The sequence below is a fragment of the Oncorhynchus mykiss genome, chromosome 6, assembly GCF_057628025.1.
Source record: "Oncorhynchus mykiss isolate SJ-2025 chromosome 6, ASM5762802v1, whole genome shotgun sequence".
In the NCBI taxonomy this organism is placed as follows: domain Eukaryota; kingdom Metazoa; phylum Chordata; class Actinopteri; order Salmoniformes; family Salmonidae; genus Oncorhynchus; species Oncorhynchus mykiss.
Genome location: NC_143027.1, coordinates 27,020,695 through 27,038,532, shown reverse-complemented (window position 1 = coordinate 27,038,532; position 17,838 = coordinate 27,020,695). Strand labels below are relative to the sequence as shown.

At 43.5% G+C, this 17,838-nt stretch overlaps 1 protein-coding gene across 2 annotated transcripts in view; it reads left to right on the top strand.

Moving 5' to 3' along the window:
• LOC110525627 (dedicator of cytokinesis protein 5) overlaps positions 1-17,838 on the top strand; it is a 51,641-nt gene that overhangs the window by 29,978 nt on the left and 3,825 nt on the right. Inside the window, exons 38-50 of one of the 2 annotated variants that reach the window (XM_021605911.3) lie at positions 8,863-8,952; positions 10,303-10,407; positions 12,713-12,854; positions 13,080-13,161; positions 13,240-13,324; positions 13,533-13,619; positions 13,808-13,984; positions 16,092-16,175; positions 16,276-16,413; positions 16,634-16,809; positions 17,111-17,261; positions 17,375-17,525; positions 17,679-17,797. In XM_021605911.3, the coding sequence (XP_021461586.3) occupies positions 8,863-8,952; positions 10,303-10,407; positions 12,713-12,854; positions 13,080-13,161; positions 13,240-13,324; positions 13,533-13,619; positions 13,808-13,984; positions 16,092-16,175; positions 16,276-16,413; positions 16,634-16,809; positions 17,111-17,261; positions 17,375-17,525; positions 17,679-17,797 (1,587 nt within the window). Of the gene's footprint in view, positions 1-8,862; positions 8,953-10,302; positions 10,408-12,712; positions 12,855-13,079; positions 13,162-13,239; positions 13,325-13,532; positions 13,620-13,807; positions 13,985-16,091; positions 16,176-16,275; positions 16,414-16,633; positions 16,810-17,110; positions 17,262-17,371; positions 17,526-17,678; positions 17,798-17,838 lie in introns of both variants that reach the window. The other variant, XM_021605910.3, reaches the window with a different exon arrangement.

Sequence of the window (17,838 nt, the reverse complement as noted above, 5' to 3'; positions counted from 1 at the left end):
GTGCTATGATGGGGTCTAAAACCAGACTGAAGCATTTCGTATACATTGTTTGTCTTCAGGAAGGCAGTGAGCCTTTTCAAAAAAAATTGAGAGGAATGGAAGATTCGATATAGGCCGATAGTTTTTTATATTTTCTGGGTCAAGGTTTGGCATTTTCAAGAGAGGCTTTATTACTGCCACTTTTAGTGAGTTTGGTACACATCCGGTGGATAGAGAGCCGTTTATTATGTTCAACATAGGAGGGCCAAGCACAGGAAGCAGCTCTTTCAGTAGTTTAGTTGGAATAGGGTCCAGTATGCAGCTTGAAGGTTTAGAGGCCATGATTATTTTCATCATTGTGTCAAGAGATATAGTACTAAAACACTTGAGTGTCTCTCTTGAAACTAGGTCCTGGCAGAGTTGTGCAGACACAGGACAACTGAGCTTTGAAGGAATACGCAGATTTAAAGAGGAGTCCGTAATTTGCTTTCTGATAATCATGATCTTTTCCTCAAAGAAGTTCATGAATTTATTACTGCTGAAGTGAAAGCCATCCTCTCTTGGGGAATGCTGCTTTTTAGTTAGCTTTGCGACAGTATCAAAAAGGAATTTCGGATTGTTCTTATTTTCCTCAATTAAGTTGGAAAAATAGGATGATCGAGCAGCAGTAAGGTCTTTCCAAGCTAGTCGGAAGACTTCCAGTTTGGTGTGGCGCCAATTCCGTTCCAATTTTCTGGAAGCTTGCTTCAGAGCTCAGGTATTTTCTGTATACCAGGGAGCTAGTTTCTTATGAGAAATGTTTTTAGTTTTTAGGGGTGCAACTGAATCTAGGGTATTGCGCAAGGTTAAATTGAGTTCCTCAGTTAGGTGGTTAACTGATTTTTGTCCTCTGGCACTGCTCACACATTCAACCACTGTGTAAGCAGTGCAAAACTATTTTGTAAGTGGAATAAATGCTGCACTTATTAACAATGAACAACACAAATCCAGTCAAAATAGAAGAAGATATTTTTATTTAACCTTTATTTAACTAGGGAAGTGGGTTAAGAACAAATTCTTATTTACAATGACGGCCTACCCTGGCCAATCCCTAACCCGGACGACACTGGGCCAATTGTGCGCCTCCCTATGGGACTCCCAATCACGGCCGGTTGTGATACAGCCTGGAATCGGGTCTGTAGTGACGCCTCTAGCACTGAGATGCAGTGCCTTAAACCGCTGCGCCACTCGGGAGCCCGGTGACCCACAGATGCATATCTGTTTTCCCAGTCATGTAAAATCCATAGATTAGGGCCTAATGCATTTATTTCAATTTACTGATTTCCTCATATGAACTGTAACTCAGTAAAATCTTTGAAATTGTTGCATGTTGGGTTTATATTTTTATTCAGTGCACAGTACCAGTAAAAAGGTTTGGACACACCTACTCATTCAAGGGTTTTTCTTTATTTTTTTAAATTTTCTACATTGTAGAATAAAACTATGAAATAACACATATGGAATCTTGTAGTCACCAATTATTTTTTAAACAAATCACAATATATTCAGTCTTGAAGGAGTTCCCACATATGCCAAGCACTTGTTGGCGGCTATTCCTTCACTCTGCGGTCTAACTCATCCCAAACCATCGCAATTGGGTTGAGAAGATAATTGTAAAGGCCAGGTCATCTGATGCAGCACTCCATCACTCTCCTTCTTGGTCAAATAGCCCTTACACAGCCTGGAGGTGTGTTTTGGGTCATTTTCCTGTTGAAAAACAAATGATAGTCCCACTAAGCGCAAACCAGATGGGATGGCGTATCGCTGCAGAATGCTGTGGTAGCCATGCTTGTTAAGTGTGCCTTGAATTCTAAATAAATCACAGACAGTGTCACCAGCAAAGCACACCCACACCATCACACCTCCTCCATGCTTCACTGTGGGAACCACACATGCAGAGATAATCCGTTCACCTACTCTGCGTTTCACAAAAACACAGCAGTTGGAACCACAAATCTCACATTTGGACATTTGGATTCCACCAGTCTAATGTCCATTGATCGTGTTTCTTGGCCCAAGCATGTCTCTCCTTATTATTGGTGTCCTTTAGTGGTGGTTTCTTTGCAGCAATTTGACCATGAAGGCCTGATTCACGCAGTCTCGTCTGAACAGTTGATGTTGAGATGTCTCTGTTACTTGAACTCGTTTTTTTGGCCTGCAATTTCTGAGGCTGGTAACTAATGAACGTATCCTCTGCAGCAGAGGTAACTCTGGGTCTTCCTTTCCTGTAGCAGTCCTCATGAGAGCCAGTTTCATCATAGTGCTTGATGGTTTTTGAGACTGTACTTCAAGAAACTTTCAATGTTTTTGAAATTTTCCAGATTGACTGACCTTCATGTCTTAAAGTAATGATGGACTGTCATTTCTCTTTGCTTACTTGAGCTGTTCTTGCCATAATATGAACTTGATCTTTTATCTTCTGTATACCACCCCACCATGTCACAACACAACTGATTGGCTCAAACACATTAAGAAGGAAAGACATTACACAAACAAACTTTTGATAGACACAGCTGTTAACTGAAATGCGTTCCAGGTGACTACCTCATGAAACTGGTTAAGAGAATACCAAGAGTGTGCATCAAGGCAAAGGGTGGCTAAAATCTCAAGTATAAGATATATTTTGATTTGTTTAACACTATTTTGGTTACTACATGATTCCATATGTGTTATTTCATAGTTTTGATGTCTTCACTATTATTCTACAATGTAGAAAATAGTAAAAAATAAATTAAACCCTTGAATTGAGTAGGTGTGTCCAAACCTTTGACTGGTACTGTAAATCAACCCAACTCCATTTGTTGCCACTATCATGTATCCCAGTTACCCCCAAAAAGGAGTTGTACAGAACTTGCAACCCCCCGCATACACACATGCATGTGCGCACACGCAAACATGCACACACAATCAATGCGCAAAAATGGCCTGCCATTGCATCCATAAACGGTGATGCATTTTTTCCAAACGAAGGATAGCCTACAGAAATAACTCAAATTTTTCACCTGCATTTGGAGCTGAAAATCATTCATGTTAGCAGCCAATATCAAGTAGGTATATATCATGTCACTTCTCTGGAGTCCAGAGCAAGCAAAATCATACAGTCTACTTGCAGTGGAGGTTGCAGGATCGGATGGAAAAGCTGTCTGTACCATGCCAACATTTTCCAGGGCAGCCTGCCTGCAGAGTGCGCGTTGCCAATAGTAGGCCGGCTCTTCCTTAAACATATCATTATACTTTGGGCAGAATATGTTACATCTTCAACCCACAATTTTGAAGACAGTGCAATGTTATAGCTGCTTATCTTTAGACAGCCAGTATCCACCCAAACTAGACCTATCTGAAATATGAAAATGATTCATCAAAATCACCAGATACCCTATTGTACTGGCAGAGATGAGTCAGTATTAGATTGATAAACTGCATTTTATATAGATGATGAATGTAGGCCTACTCTGTTTTTGCCATGCAAAACTGGAGGAAATTAAACAAGTTCTTTCTGGTCACTAATCTGGATATGCGCACCCGCCTTTGCGCGCCAATGCTAATGATTGGTCATTGGTCAGCAATCAAGACACCAACTTTTTGGTTTTGAAGCATAAACGGCACGGCTTGCAAACTATCACGGATTACAAAGGGAAGGACAGCCGCAAACTGTCCAATGACGCGAGCCTACCAGACAAGCTAAATACCTTCTATACTCGCTTCAAGGAAAGAACATTGAACATGCATGAGAGCACCAGCTGTTCCGGATGACTGCGTGATCATCCTCTCCGTAGCTAATGTGATTAAGACCTTTAAACAGGTTAACATTGACAAGGCCGCAGGGCTAGTCGGAGTACCAGGACGCATACTCAGAGCATGCGCTGTCCAGCTGGCAAGTGTCTTCACTGACGTTTTCAACCTCTCTCTGACCCAGTCTGTAAATACCTACAGGTTTCAAGCAGACCACCATAGTCCGTGTGCCCAAGAACGCCAAGGTAACCTGTCTAAATGCCTATCACCCCATAGCACTCACATCTGTAGCCATGAAATGCTTTCAAAGGCTGGTCATAACTCACATCAACATCTGGATGCTGTTCATTGAGTACAGCTCAGCGTTCAACCGTTGTGCCCTCCAAGATCATCACTAAGCTAAGGACCCTGGGATTAAACACCTCCCTGTGCATCTGAATCCTGGACTTCCTGATGGGCCGCCCCCAGGTGATGAGGGTAGGCAACAACACATCTGCCACGGGGGCCCCTCAGGGATGCGTGCTTATTCCCTTCCTGTTCACCCACGATTCCAACACCATCATTAAGTTTGCAGACGACATAACGGTGGTAAGCATGATCACCGATGACGATGAGACAGCCTACAGGGAGGAGTTCAGAGACCTGGCCCTTTAGGAGGCTGAAAATATTTGGCATGGGCCCTCAGATCTCAAAAGGTTATACAGCTGCACCATTGAGAGTATCTTGACTGACTGCATTCCCGCTTGGTGTGACAACTGCTTAGCTTCCGACTGCAAGGCGTTACAGAAGGTAGTGCGTACGCCCTAGTACGTCACTGGGGCCGAGCTCCCTGCCATCCTGGAACTCTATACCAGGCGGTGTCAGAGGATGGTCCTAAAAATGGTCAAAGACTCCAGCTTCCCAAGTTATAGAATGTTCTCTCTGCTACCGCACTGAAATCAGTACCGGAGCGCCAAGTCTGCGACCAAAGGGCTCCTGAACAGCATTTACCCCCAAGCCATAAGACAGCTGAACAGCTAATCAAATAGCTACAGCTTCATTAAATAGTGCAAATGGCTGGCAGCATCATTAATACCAAAACACCAGTCTCAACGTCAACAGTGAAGAGGCGACTCCGGAATGCTGGCCTTCTAGAGGCAGAGTTCCTCTGTCCAGTGTCGGTGTTCTTTATCCCATCTTAATCTTTTCTTTTTATTGGCCAGTCTGAGATATGGCTTTTTCTTTGCAACTCTGCCTAGAAGGCCAACATCCCGGAGTCGCCTCCTCACTGTTGATGTTGAGACTGGTGTTTTGCGGGTACTATTTAATGAAGCTGCCAGTTGAGGACTTGTGAGGCGTCTGTTTCTCAAATAAGACACTCTAATGCACTTGTCCTCTTGCGCAGTTGTGCACCGGGGCCTCCCACTCCTCTTTTTATTCTGGTTAGAGACAGTTTGCGCTGTCCTGTGAAGGGAGTAGTACACAGCATTGTAGAGATCTTCAGTTTCTTAGCAATTTCTCGCATGAAATAGCCTTCATTTCTCAGAACAAGAATAGACTGAAGTTTCAGAAGAAAGTTATTTGTTTCTGGCCATTTTGAGCCTGTAATCAAACCCACAAATGCTGATGATCCAGATACTCCACAAGTCTAAAGAAGGCCAGTTTTCAGCTGTGCTGAAGGGTTTTCTAAAGATCGATTAGCCTTCTAAAATTATAAACTTGGATTAGCTATCACAACGTGCCATTGGAACATAGGAGTGATGGTTGCTGAGGAACCTCCTTGCACCAACAGAGATGGCCGCCTCGCTTCGCGTTCCTAGGAAACTATGCAGTATTTTAAAAATTTTAAAATTTTATTGTTATTTCTTGCATTGTTACCCCAGGAAATATGAGGTTTTATTACATACAGTCGGGAGGAACTATTGGATATAAGAGCAACGTCAGCTCACCAACATAACGACCAGGAATACGACTTTCCCGAAGTGGATCCTCTGTTTGGTCCACCACCCAGGACAATGGATCGGATCCCAGCCAGCGACCCAAAACAACGGCGACGCAGAAGGAGCTGTCTTCTGGTCAGGCTCCGTAGACGGGCACATCGGGCACCGCTCCCGAGCATACTACTCGCCAATGTCCAGTCTCTTGACAACAAGGTCGACGAAATCCGAGCAAGGGTTGCCTTCCAGAGAGACATCACAAATTGCAACGTTCTTTGTTTCACGGAAACATGGCTCACTCGGGATACGTCATCATGGTGACATGGTGTGATCATAACAACATACAGGAACTCAAGTCCTTTTGTTCACCTGATCTAGAATTCCTTACAACCAAATCCCGACCGCATTATCTAAGAGAATTCTCTTCGATCATAATCACAGTTGTGTATATCCCGCCCCAATCAGACACATCGACGGCCCTGAAAGAACTTATTTTGACTCTATGTAGCCTGGAAACCACATATCCTTAGGCTTCATTTATTGTAGCTTGTGATTTTAACAAGGCTAATCTGAAAACAAAGCTCCCTAAATTTGATCAGCATATCGAATGCGCAACCCGGGCTGGCAATACCCTGGATCATTGTTATTCTAACTTCCTCGAAGCATATAAAGCCCTCCCCCGCCCTCCTTTCGGAGAATCTGACCACGACTCCATTTTGTTGCTCCCAGCCTATAGACAGAAACTAAAACAGGAAGCGCCCGTGCTCAGGTCTGTTCAACGCTGGTCCGACCAATCGGATTCCACGCTTCAAGATTGCTTCGATCACGTGGACTGGGATATGTTCCGCATAGCGTCGGACAATAACATTGATGAATACGCTGATTCAGTGAGCAAGTTTATTAGCAAGTGCATCGGTGATGTTGTACCCACAGCGTCTATTAAAACATTCCCCAACCAGAAACCGTGGATTGATGGCAGCATTCGCGCGAAAACTGAAAGCGTGAACCCCTGCTTTTAATCACGGCAAGGTGACCGGAAACATGACTGAATACAAACAGTGTAGCTATTCCCTCAGTAAGGCAATCAAACAAGCTAAGTGTCAGTATAGAGACAAAGTAGAGTCGCAATTCAACGGCTCAGACACGTATGTGGCAGGGTCTACAGTCAATCACGGACTACAAAAGGAAAACCAGCCCCGTCGCGGACCACGATGTCTTGCTCCCAGATAAACTAAACAACTGCTTTGCTCACTTTGAGGACAACACAGTGCCACTGACACGGCCTACGACCAAAACCTGCGGGCTCTCCTTCACTGCAGCCAACGTGAGTAAAACATTTAAATGTGTTAACCCTCGCAAGACTGCCTGCCCAGACGGCATCCCCAGCCACGTCCTCAGAGCTTGCGCAGACCAGCTGGCTGGTGTGTTTACGGACATATTAAATCAATCCCTATCCCAGTCTGCTGTTCCCACATGCTTTAAGAGGGCCACCATTGTTCCTGTTCCCAAGAAAGCGAAGGTAACTGAGCTAAATGACTATCGCCCTGTAGCACTCACTTCCGTCATCATGAAGTGCTTTGAGAGACTAGTCAAGGACCATATCACCTCCACCCTACCTGACACCCTAGACCCACTCCAATTTCCTTACCGCCCCAATAGGTCCACAGATGATGCAATCACACTGCACACTGCCCTAACCCATCTGGACCAGAGGAATACCTTTGTAAGAATGCTGTTTATCGACTACAGCCCAGCACGTAACACCATAGTGCCCTCCAAACTCGTCATTAAGCTCGAGACCCTGGGCCTCGACCCCACCCTGTGCAACTGGGTCCTGGACTTCCTGATGGGCCGCCCCCAGGTGGTGAGGGTAGGTAACAATATCTCCACCCCGCTGATCCTCAACACTGGGGCCCAACAAGGGTGAGTTCTCAGCCCTCTCCTGTGCTCCCTGTTCACCCATGACTGCGTGGCCATGCACGCCTCCAACTCAATCATCAAGTTTGCAGACGACACTACAGTGGTAGGCTTGATTACCAACAACGACGAGACGGCCTACAGGAAGGAGGTGAGGGCCCTCGGAGTGTGGTGTCAGGAAAATAACCTTACACTCAATGTCAACAAAACAAATGAGAGGATCGTGAACTTCAGGAAACAGCAGAGGGAGCAGCCCCCTATCCACATTGACAGGACAGTAGTGGAGAAGGTGGAAAGTTTTAAGTTCCTCGGCGTACACATCACGGACAAACTGAAATGTTCCACCCACACAGACTGCATGGTGAAGAAGGCGCAACAGCGCCCCTTCAACCTCAGGAGGCTGAAGACATTTGGCTTGTCACCAAAAACACTCACAAACTTTTACAACTTTTATTAATTCCTTTACACTTGTGTGTATAAGGTAGTTGTTGTGAAATTGATAGGTTAGATTACTTGTTAGATATTACCGCATGGTCAGAACAAGAAGCACAAGCATTTCGCTACACTCGCATTAACATCTGCTAACCATGTGGATTTGATTTGCTGATCATGGGCCTCTGTACGCCTATGTAGATATTCCATTTAAAAAATCAGCCGTTTCCAGCAACAAGAGTCATTTACAACATTAACAATGCCTACACTGTATTTCTGATCAATTTGATGTTATTTTAATGGACAAAAAATGTGCTTTTCTTGAAAAAACAAGGACATTTCTAAGTGACCCCAAGCTTTTAAACGTTAGTGTATATGTACATATTACCTCAATTATCTCAACTACCTTGTACCCCTGCACATTGTGTCGGTACCGGTACTCCTTGTATATAGCCTCGTTGTTGCTATTTTATTGTGTTACTATTTCCTGATTTTCTTATTTGCACATTTTTCTTACTTTTTAACTCGGCATTGTTGGGAAAGGGCCTGTTGTATTCGGCACATGTGACAAATAAAATGTTATTTAACGACTATTTGCGGGCAGTGGGTTCAGAACAACAACGACAAAATGGTGAGGAAATTATACCTCCACCGAAAAGGGCCCTTGGACACTGGAATGGCCAAGGGGCATGTGCTCTGCACAGTACATCACCCCTGAAACCTGCTGTCTGGGTTTGATTGAATAGAGGTGTTAGTGAGGGACAGATGGTGATGTCTCGACCATGTTCACATCTCATGTTCATATTTAATTCATTTTTTTTACCAACTGCTGCATGTGTCTGTTCAGATGTGGGAGAAAGCCATTGAGATGGGTAAACAGCTGGCAAAGATGCACGAGAACCAGATGTTTGACTTCATGGAGATTAGCCAACTGCTGGTAAGACGATTTATCTTCTGCTATTGTGCTGTAGTCTGAGATTTATTCAAAATATTGTCACTACTGATTATAGATGTTTCTTTAAAAACATGCAAAGTAAAACTAAAAACTATTATCCTCTTAGTTTCTTCATGGCTTCACCAACATCGCAAGAGAGGGATTGTCAATAGCCCACTGCCAATTTAGTGTGAGGCCTTTTCAATAGGACCAGGTCTAATGCTGTACTGGCATGCTTTTCAGTGTTCTCAAAGGCTAGGAGTTAATTACATAAAGTGCCTTCAGAAAGTATTCACACCCCGTGAATTTTTCCCAAATGTGTTGCGTTACAGTCTGAATTTAAAATGGATTCAATTGAAATGTTGTGTCATTGGCCTACACACAATACCCCATAATGTCAAAGTGGAGTTATGTTTTAGATTATTATTTGTATTAATTAAAAATGAAAAGTGGAAATGTCTTTAGTCAATAAGTATTCAACCCCATTGTTATGGCACGCCTAAATACGTTCAGGAGTAAAAATGTGCTTAACAAGTCACATAATACATGTCATGGACTCACTATGTGCAATAATAGTATTTAACATGATTTTTGAATGATTACCCCCATCCATACAATTATCTGTAATTTCCAGCACAGATTCATCCACAAAGACCAGGGAGGTCTTTGGGTAAAAATTAGTTGAGTAAAACATTTCAAAAGCAGACATTGAAAATACCTTTGAGCATGTTGAAGTTTTTAATTACACTTTGGATGATGTATCATCATCATGATGTATACAGCTGTAACACAGCAAAATGTGAAATAAATCAAATGGGTATGAATACTTTCTGAAGGCACTATACAATGTGAATGAATTGTTCAAGATACATTGTCAAAGGCTAGGATAACCATGTCTTGTCTAAGACAGAAGGTCATTTCAGCTAGCCCAATCCAAATAACAGTAATAGTTGAAGAAAAAAACAATTCATTACATCAGAAAACAGAAGTTGAGGAAATGGGGAAGAGATAAGAGTTACTGCCAACAGTCTCACCCATGCACTGCCAGTTGACATACTGGCATCTGCCGTTAGGAAGTAATAGTGAATGAATTATGAAGTGATACTCTATTTTATGTCATGTTTTTGTAAATACTGTGTCATTGTGGTATTCAACCGTTCTTCGCTGCAGTGGAGTGGTACAAAAACTGTGTTCTGTCAGACTGTGCCAGACAATCTATGTTCATTATGGATCCTTAAATTTCACACTGAACCATGTTTGTATTTGTTTTTTCTATAGTTGTAATGAGATACTACAGTATGTTGTCTGTGTTCCTGATTGTGGCTTTGTTACTCTCTCTGCTGTCGTCCACAGAAACAGCAAGCCCAGTTCTATGAGAATATAATGCATGCCATGCGGCCTCAGCCAGAATACTTTGCTGTGGGATACTATGGCCTTGGATTCCCCACTTTCCTCAGAGTGAGATTATTAACTATTTTCCTAAATTCAGCCTACATAGCACATTTCCAGGTCTGTCTTATTCACCAGAGATTATGTGTTCATGTGCCTTTTATTAATTTTACTTATGGCACGCTCTATCAAATTAAATGATAGTGTCACACCCTGACCTTAGAGAGCCTTTTATTTCTCTGTTTTTGGTTAGGTCAGGGTGTGATTGGGGTGGGCATTCTATGTTTTCTATTTCTTTATTGTTTTTGCCATGTGTGGTTCCCAATCAGAGGCAGCTGTCTATCGTTGTTTCTGATTGAGTTATTTTCTGTTTAGCTGTTTTGTTGCATGACAGAACTGTGCACTTTAGTTTTTTTCTACTTCTTTTTATTTTGTTGCGGTGTTTAGTTTATTAAAAATCATGAACGCCTACCAAGCTGTACCTTGGTCTCCTTCTTCAACCCACGAGAGTCGTTACAGATAGTCAATTGTTTAAAAAAAAATGTCACGATGTATAATGCAGGCTATACTAGTTAGCAGTTCCATAAAGCAGTAGGTGATTCTATGGATTGAATACCTTCCATAATCTTGTCAGGTTCTTGTCAGAATGTGTTCTTAACTGACGTGCCTAGTTAAATAAGGGTTCAATAAAAAATCAAGGACAGAACTGCTTTGATTTGGCATAACATCAATATTTCTACACTGCAGTGGCACATTCCTGTATACCACAGTTCATCTTTAATTTAAGATTGGACATCTTCTGTAGCATATAGTTCAATAACAACATCATAATTAATAAAATAAAATACAATTTTATTGGTCACATACACATGGTTAACAGATGTTAATGCGAGTGTAGTGAAATGATTGTGCCACATTAAATCATATAAATCATATAATTCATACTTGATTGGCTACTATATACACTGCCTTCAGAAAGTATTCACACCCTTATACTTTTTCCACATTTGGTTACAGCCCGAATATTTGTGTCACTGATCTCCACACAATAATACCCCATCATGTCAAAGTGCAATTTTGTTTGTAGACATTTTTTGAAATTATAAAAAAATGTAATGCTGAAATGTCTTGAGTCAATAAGTATTCAACCCCTTTGTTATGACAGGCCAAAATAAGTTCAGGGGTAAAACTGTGCTTAAGAAATCATGGACTCAATAATAGTGGTTAATATTTATTTTTTATGACTCACTGTACCCCACACATACAATTATATATAAGGTCCATCAATCGAATAGTGAATTTCAAGCACAGATTCAAGCACAAAAACCAGGGAGATTTTCAGATGCCTCACAAAGAAGGGCACTGATTGTAGGTGTATTTAAAAAAAATATCCCTTTGAGCATAATTAAGTTAATAATTCGGCTTTGGATGGTGCTTCAATACACACAGTCACTACAAAGATACAGTAGTTCTTCCTAACTAAGAGGAATGAAACTGCTCAGGGATTTCACCGTTGAAACAGTTACAGAGTTTAATGGTGGTGATATGAGAACTGAGGATGGATCGACAACATTGTAGTTACTCTACAATACTAACTTAAATGACAGAGTGAAAGAAGGAATCCTGTACAGAATACAAATATTCCAAAACAGGCATCCTGTTTTCAAAAAGGCACCAAATTAAAACTGCAAAACATTGGGCAATGAAATTAACTTTATGTCCTGAATACAAAGTGTTATGTTTGGGGCAAATCCACAGCACATCACTGAGTAACACTGTTCATATTGTCAAGCATGGTGTGGCTGCATCATGTTATGGGGATGCTTGTCATTGGCAAGGACTAGGGAGTTTTTTAAGATAAAAGTTAATGGAATAGAGCTAAGCACAGGCAAAATCCTAGAGGGAAATCTGGTTCAGTGTGCTTTCCAACAGACACTGGGAGATTAATTCACATTTCAGCAGGACAATAACCTAAAACACTGGAGTTGCTTACCAAGATTGCATTAAATGTTCCTGAGTGGCCTAGTTACAGTTGTGGATTGAAAATCTATGGCAAGACTTGAAAATGGTTGTCTAGCAATGATCAACAATCAAAGCACTTAGAGACTTACCCAAAAAGACTCACAGCTGTATCTGCCGCCAAAGGTGCTTCTACAAAGTATTGACTCAGGGTTGTGAATACTTATGTCAGTTTGTATTTTCTGTATTACATTTTCAATAAATTGGCAAAAATGTCTAAAACATGTTTTCACTCCGTCATTATTGTGTGTAAAAATAAATGTAACCCATTTTGAGTTCAGTCTGTAACACAACAAAATGTGGATTAAGTCAAGGGGTAATAAATACTCATCTTTGAATGGATTTGCTCATACAGAACAAAGTGTTCATCTACCGTGGTAAGGAGTACGAGTGGCTGGAGGACTTCAGTCTGAAGCTGCTGTCTCAGTTCCCAAACGCCGCCAGGATGACCAGCACAGCGCCCCCTGGGGACAACATCTGTAACTCCCAAGGACAGCGTATCCTTTAGCCCTCTTGCAGCATGCCCTCGTTCTCCCAGCTATTTAATGCTATTTAAATGTTAATAGGTGTTAATGCTTCTAATCAGGACATTGTTAATTTTTACCTTTCTCAAGGACACTGTTTTGAACCACTGGTGCCCCAGTCTCTGTTTACCTATAGCACTAGGGATTAGTTTTAGTTTTTGAATAATATACAGTCCTATCCTTAGCTGCTCTTCACAGACATCCAGTGTTTTACAGTCAAGCCAGTCCTTACTGTGCCCACCCAGTTCAAAGACAAGGGGGTCCCTGAGCAGATTCTAAAGTAAGGACACAACAGTTTGTGGTATGATTAATTTGTCTTACATATGCATTACATTGTTGGTCCCTCTTCCTCTCCTAGCTACTACAGAACCAATGAAGTGGACCAGTTCCAGTATTCCAGACCCTTCAGGAAAGGTGCAAAGAACCCAGACAATGAATTTGCAGTGAGTACCTTTCACACAGCTCTGACAGACACACCATGCTGCAAAGTCCCAACAAAGCCAGATCCCTCCATTTATACTAACACTCTTGTCTTTGAAAATCGCTAAGGAACTCAGGAATTTAGCCCTTTTACTTAGCAGTTTAGCACGAGGTTGTTGCTCAAAATATCTGTGTTAACCATTCCTGCATATTTTCTGCCTCATGTTACAGACCATGTGGATCGAGAGGACAACTTACATCACGTCCTATTACTTCCCAGGGATTCTCAAATGGTTTGAAGTGAAGTCCATCTCTGTTGTAAGTTCTCTCAGTAATGATGATGACAAGCACAGTAAGACAAACTTACTGGTGTTCATGTGCTCCATGTTTAATCTAAACACAGTTGAGTACTCTGCTACCACCCACAGCAAATAGTTCCTACTCAACCAATTTGGTCTTCTCCACTTCAATGTCTCCTCACCTCTCCTTGCTTTTCTATTGGTCAGGAGGAGATCAGCCCCCTGCAGAATGCTGTGGAAACCATGGAGATGGCCAATGAGAAGCTCAGTAACCTGGTGCAGCAGCAGGCCTGTGACAGCTCCACGTCAGTCCACCCACTCTCCATGATGCTCAATGGCATTGTTGACCCTGCCGTCATGGGTGGCTACACCAACTATGAGAAGGTTTGACTTCCACTATTATTTTGTAGGAGGTTAAATCCTTTCCAATTTTATCTCACATTTAAGTGAAGAGTTGTCACCTGGTTCTTATTTTCAAATCAAATCAAAGTGTTTTAGTCACATGCGCTGAATACAGCAGGTGTGGTCCTTAGAGTGAAATGCTAACTTACGAGCCCCTAACCAACAAAGCATATAAAAAAAAAAATAAGAATAAGAAATAAAAGTAACAAGTAATTAAAGAGCAGCAGTAAAATAACAATACCAAGAGTATATACAGGGGGGTACCAGTACAGAGTCAATGTGCGGGGACACCGGTTAGTGAAGGTAATTGAGGTAATATGTACATGTAGGTAGAATTCTTACAGTGACTATGCATAGATGATAACCACAGAGAGTAGCAGCAGTGTAAAAGGGGGGGGGCTATGCAAATAGTCTGGGTAGCCATTTGATTAGATGTTCAGGAGTCTTATTGCTTGGGGGTAGAAACTGTTTAGAAGCCTCTTGGACCTAGACTTAGCGCTCTGGTACCGCTTGCCGTGCGGTAGCAGAGAGAACAGTCTATGACTAGGGTGGCCCATGCGGTACCAGAGAGAACAGTCTTTGACTAGGGTGGCTGGTTTCTTCAACAATTTTTAGGGCCTTCCTCTGACACCACCTGGTATAGAGGTCCTGGTTGGCAGGAAGCTTGGCCCCAGTGATGTACTGGGCCGTACGCACCTTTCAGTCTCCTGAGGGGGAATAGGTTTTGTCATGCCCTCTTCACGTGTGCTTGGACCATGTTAGTTTGTTGGTGATGTGGACACCAAGGAACTTGAAGCTCTCAACCTGCTCCACTACAGCCCCGTCAATGAGAATGGGGGCATGCTCGGTCCTCTTTTTCCTGTAGTCCACAATCATCTCATTTGTCTTGATCACGTTGAGGGAGAGGTTGTTGTCCTGGCACCACATGGCCTGCTCTCTGACCCCCTGACTCTAGGCTGTCTCGTTGTCAGTGATAAGGCCTACCACTGTTATGTCATCGGCAAACTTAATGATGGTGTTGGAGTCATGCCTGGCCGTGCAGTCATGAGTGAACAGGGAGTACAGGAGTGGACTGAGCACGCACCCCTGAAGAGCCCCTGTGTTGAGGATCAGTGTGGCGGATGTGTTGTTCCCTACCTTCACCACCTGGGGGTGGCCCAGGGTTAGGAAGTCCAGGATCCAGTTGCAAAGGGAGGTGTTTAGTCCCAGGGTCCTTAGCTTATTGATGAGCTTTGAGGGCACTATGGTGTTGAATGCTGAGCTGTAGTCAATGAATAGCATTCTCACATAGGTGTTCCTTTTGTCCAGGTGGGAAAGGGCAGTGTGGAGTACAATAGAGATTGCATCATCTGTGGATCTGTTAGTGTGGTACGCAAATTGGAGTGGGTCTACGGTTTCTGGGATAATGGTGTTGATGTGAGCCATGACAAGTCTTTCAAAGCATTTCATGGCTACAGACGTGAGTGCTACGGGTCGGTAGTCATTTAGGCAGTTTACCTTAGTGTTCTTAGGCACAGGGACTATGGTGGGCTGCTTAAAACATGTTGGTATTACAGACTCGGTCAGTGACAGGTTGAAAATGTCAGTGAAGACACATGCCAGTTGGTCAGCGCGTGCTCGCAGTACACGTCCTGCTAATCCATCTGGCCCTGCGTCCTTGTGAATGTTGACCTGTTTAAAGGTCTTACATCGGCTGCGGAGAGCGTGATCACACAGACCTTCCGGGAACAGCTGGTGCTCTCATGCATGTTTCAGTGTTATTTGCCTCGAAGCGAACATATAAGTAGTTTAGCTCGTCTGGTCGTCTCGTGTCACTGGGCAGCTCTCGACTGAGCTTCCCTTTGTAGTCTGTAATAGTTTCCAAGCCCTGCCACCTCAGACGAGCGTCAGAGCCGGTGTAGTATGATTCGTTCTTAGTCCTGTATTGACGCTTTGCCTGTTTGATGGTTCGTCGGAGGGCATAGCGGGATTTCTTAAAAGCTTCCTTGAAAGCGGCAGCTCTGTTATGTTAGCTACTATTTATTGTGACCATATGACTATATGTCCCAGTAATAAAAATGTTTATTCCACCCCCTTTCTTTCTCTGAAGGCGTTCTTCACTGACACCTACATACATGAACACCCAGAGGACCTTGAGAGCATTGAGGTCCTCAAACATCTTATTGCCCTCCAGGTACAGTATATCCTCATTCTCCCCTTGTTATTGAACCTGACCTTAGACATGCAGTACATGCCGTAAGAACAGAGGCTCCTCCCTCCTCCTCTCCCCTCAGATCCCTCTCCTGGCTGATGGGATCCGGATCCACGGGGAGAAATCCACGGAGCAGCTGAAGCCCTTACACAATCGCCTGCTCACCTGTTTCTCTGACCTGCGGGAGAGAGTGGAGAAGCATTACGGCGTCATAACCCTGGTCTGTTGCCAGCAGCAAACTCAATTTAATGTTAGAGGGTGGCAACTTTAGCTATAGGCTCCTCTGACTGCCTCCCTATTAAACTCCCCTCATTCAAAGCAGAGTGTACATTATATAAATCTTTCTTTAGGCACTCCATTGCTGCTAGTGTTTTGCCTGTCAATCCACTCATCCCCTGCCAAGTTTCCTGATGATGTTTAATCCCATTTGTGTGACCCAGCCCTGCTCGCTGACTGATAGGAAGATGAGTCGCGTGGGCTCAGTAGTGATTCCCTACATCCTGTCCTCCACCCTGCGCCGCATGTCCACCGTCTCCATCATCTCCACCACCTCCTCAGGCCTCTCCAGCGGCTCCGCTTCCTCTGATGGACCCTCACGGCGCTCCTCCTCCCAGGAGTCAGTCCTTCACCTCCTCCTCTTTCCTCCTTCCTTCTCCCTCCTCCTCCCAGGAGACAGTCCCCCTCCTCCCTCCCTCCTCCTCCCTTCTCCCTAGCTGTGTTTCTCTCTTTGTGCTGCTCTGGTGGTCAATTTGTGTTGCTATGTTTGTAAGGAGTATTTGTCTGTGCTTTTCCACATCTCACAGTGTGACATTGTCTGATGTCTTGCACATGCCAATGAATCCCTCTAACTGTACACCCCCAACCCCCCCATTTCTCTCACTCTCTCTTTCTCTATCTGTCCTGATATCCATCATCAGTTCACTGTTGTCCCGTGCCACTGCCAATGATCGCCGGGCCTCGATGTTGTCCCGCTCGGAAAATGACAACCGGATTGGCCGAAAGAACAGAAAAGAATGGAGTGTGAGCAAGTCACAGGTTTTGGTGGAGAGACAGCCAGACATAGATGAGGTAACTTAAACGGGTTTGGGCTCATAAAAAAAGGCAACAAAGGTGTAATTTGAGAATGTAAGTAATTACCCATTTCAAGGAGGGCTGTATCTTTGTACTCTATTCCTTAGCAGACCCTTCCAGAGAAGCAGCAGAGACCCAAAAGTCTACAGTTTGGGGACCGTCGCCTGACCCTGTCTCTGTTCCAGGGAGCCTCTTCTCAGCTCAGCCTTGGCAACCCTCTCAGCCCCCTGCCAGCCTCTCCTCACACTCCTCGCAGCTCTAGTACGTAGCTTAACTACGCACAAAGGATACCTTCAAAGCAGCCTATCCCAAACAACCTTTTAGAGATACATACCGGTTCACCCTAAACACAGAAAAAGTAAACTGCTCATGCAGCCTAAAATATGTGTGTTTTGTCACTGTCTCTCTATGCAGGTTATTCATCTCTCCTTGAAGATAATGATGCCATCACTGACACTCCTGGGACACCCCCACCCATGCCACCAAAGAAACATCCCCACGAGATGTTTGACCTCCCCCAAAACTCCTCTGAGGTACCGCGAAACTGAAAACATCTATCTTTTTTGTAAAATGC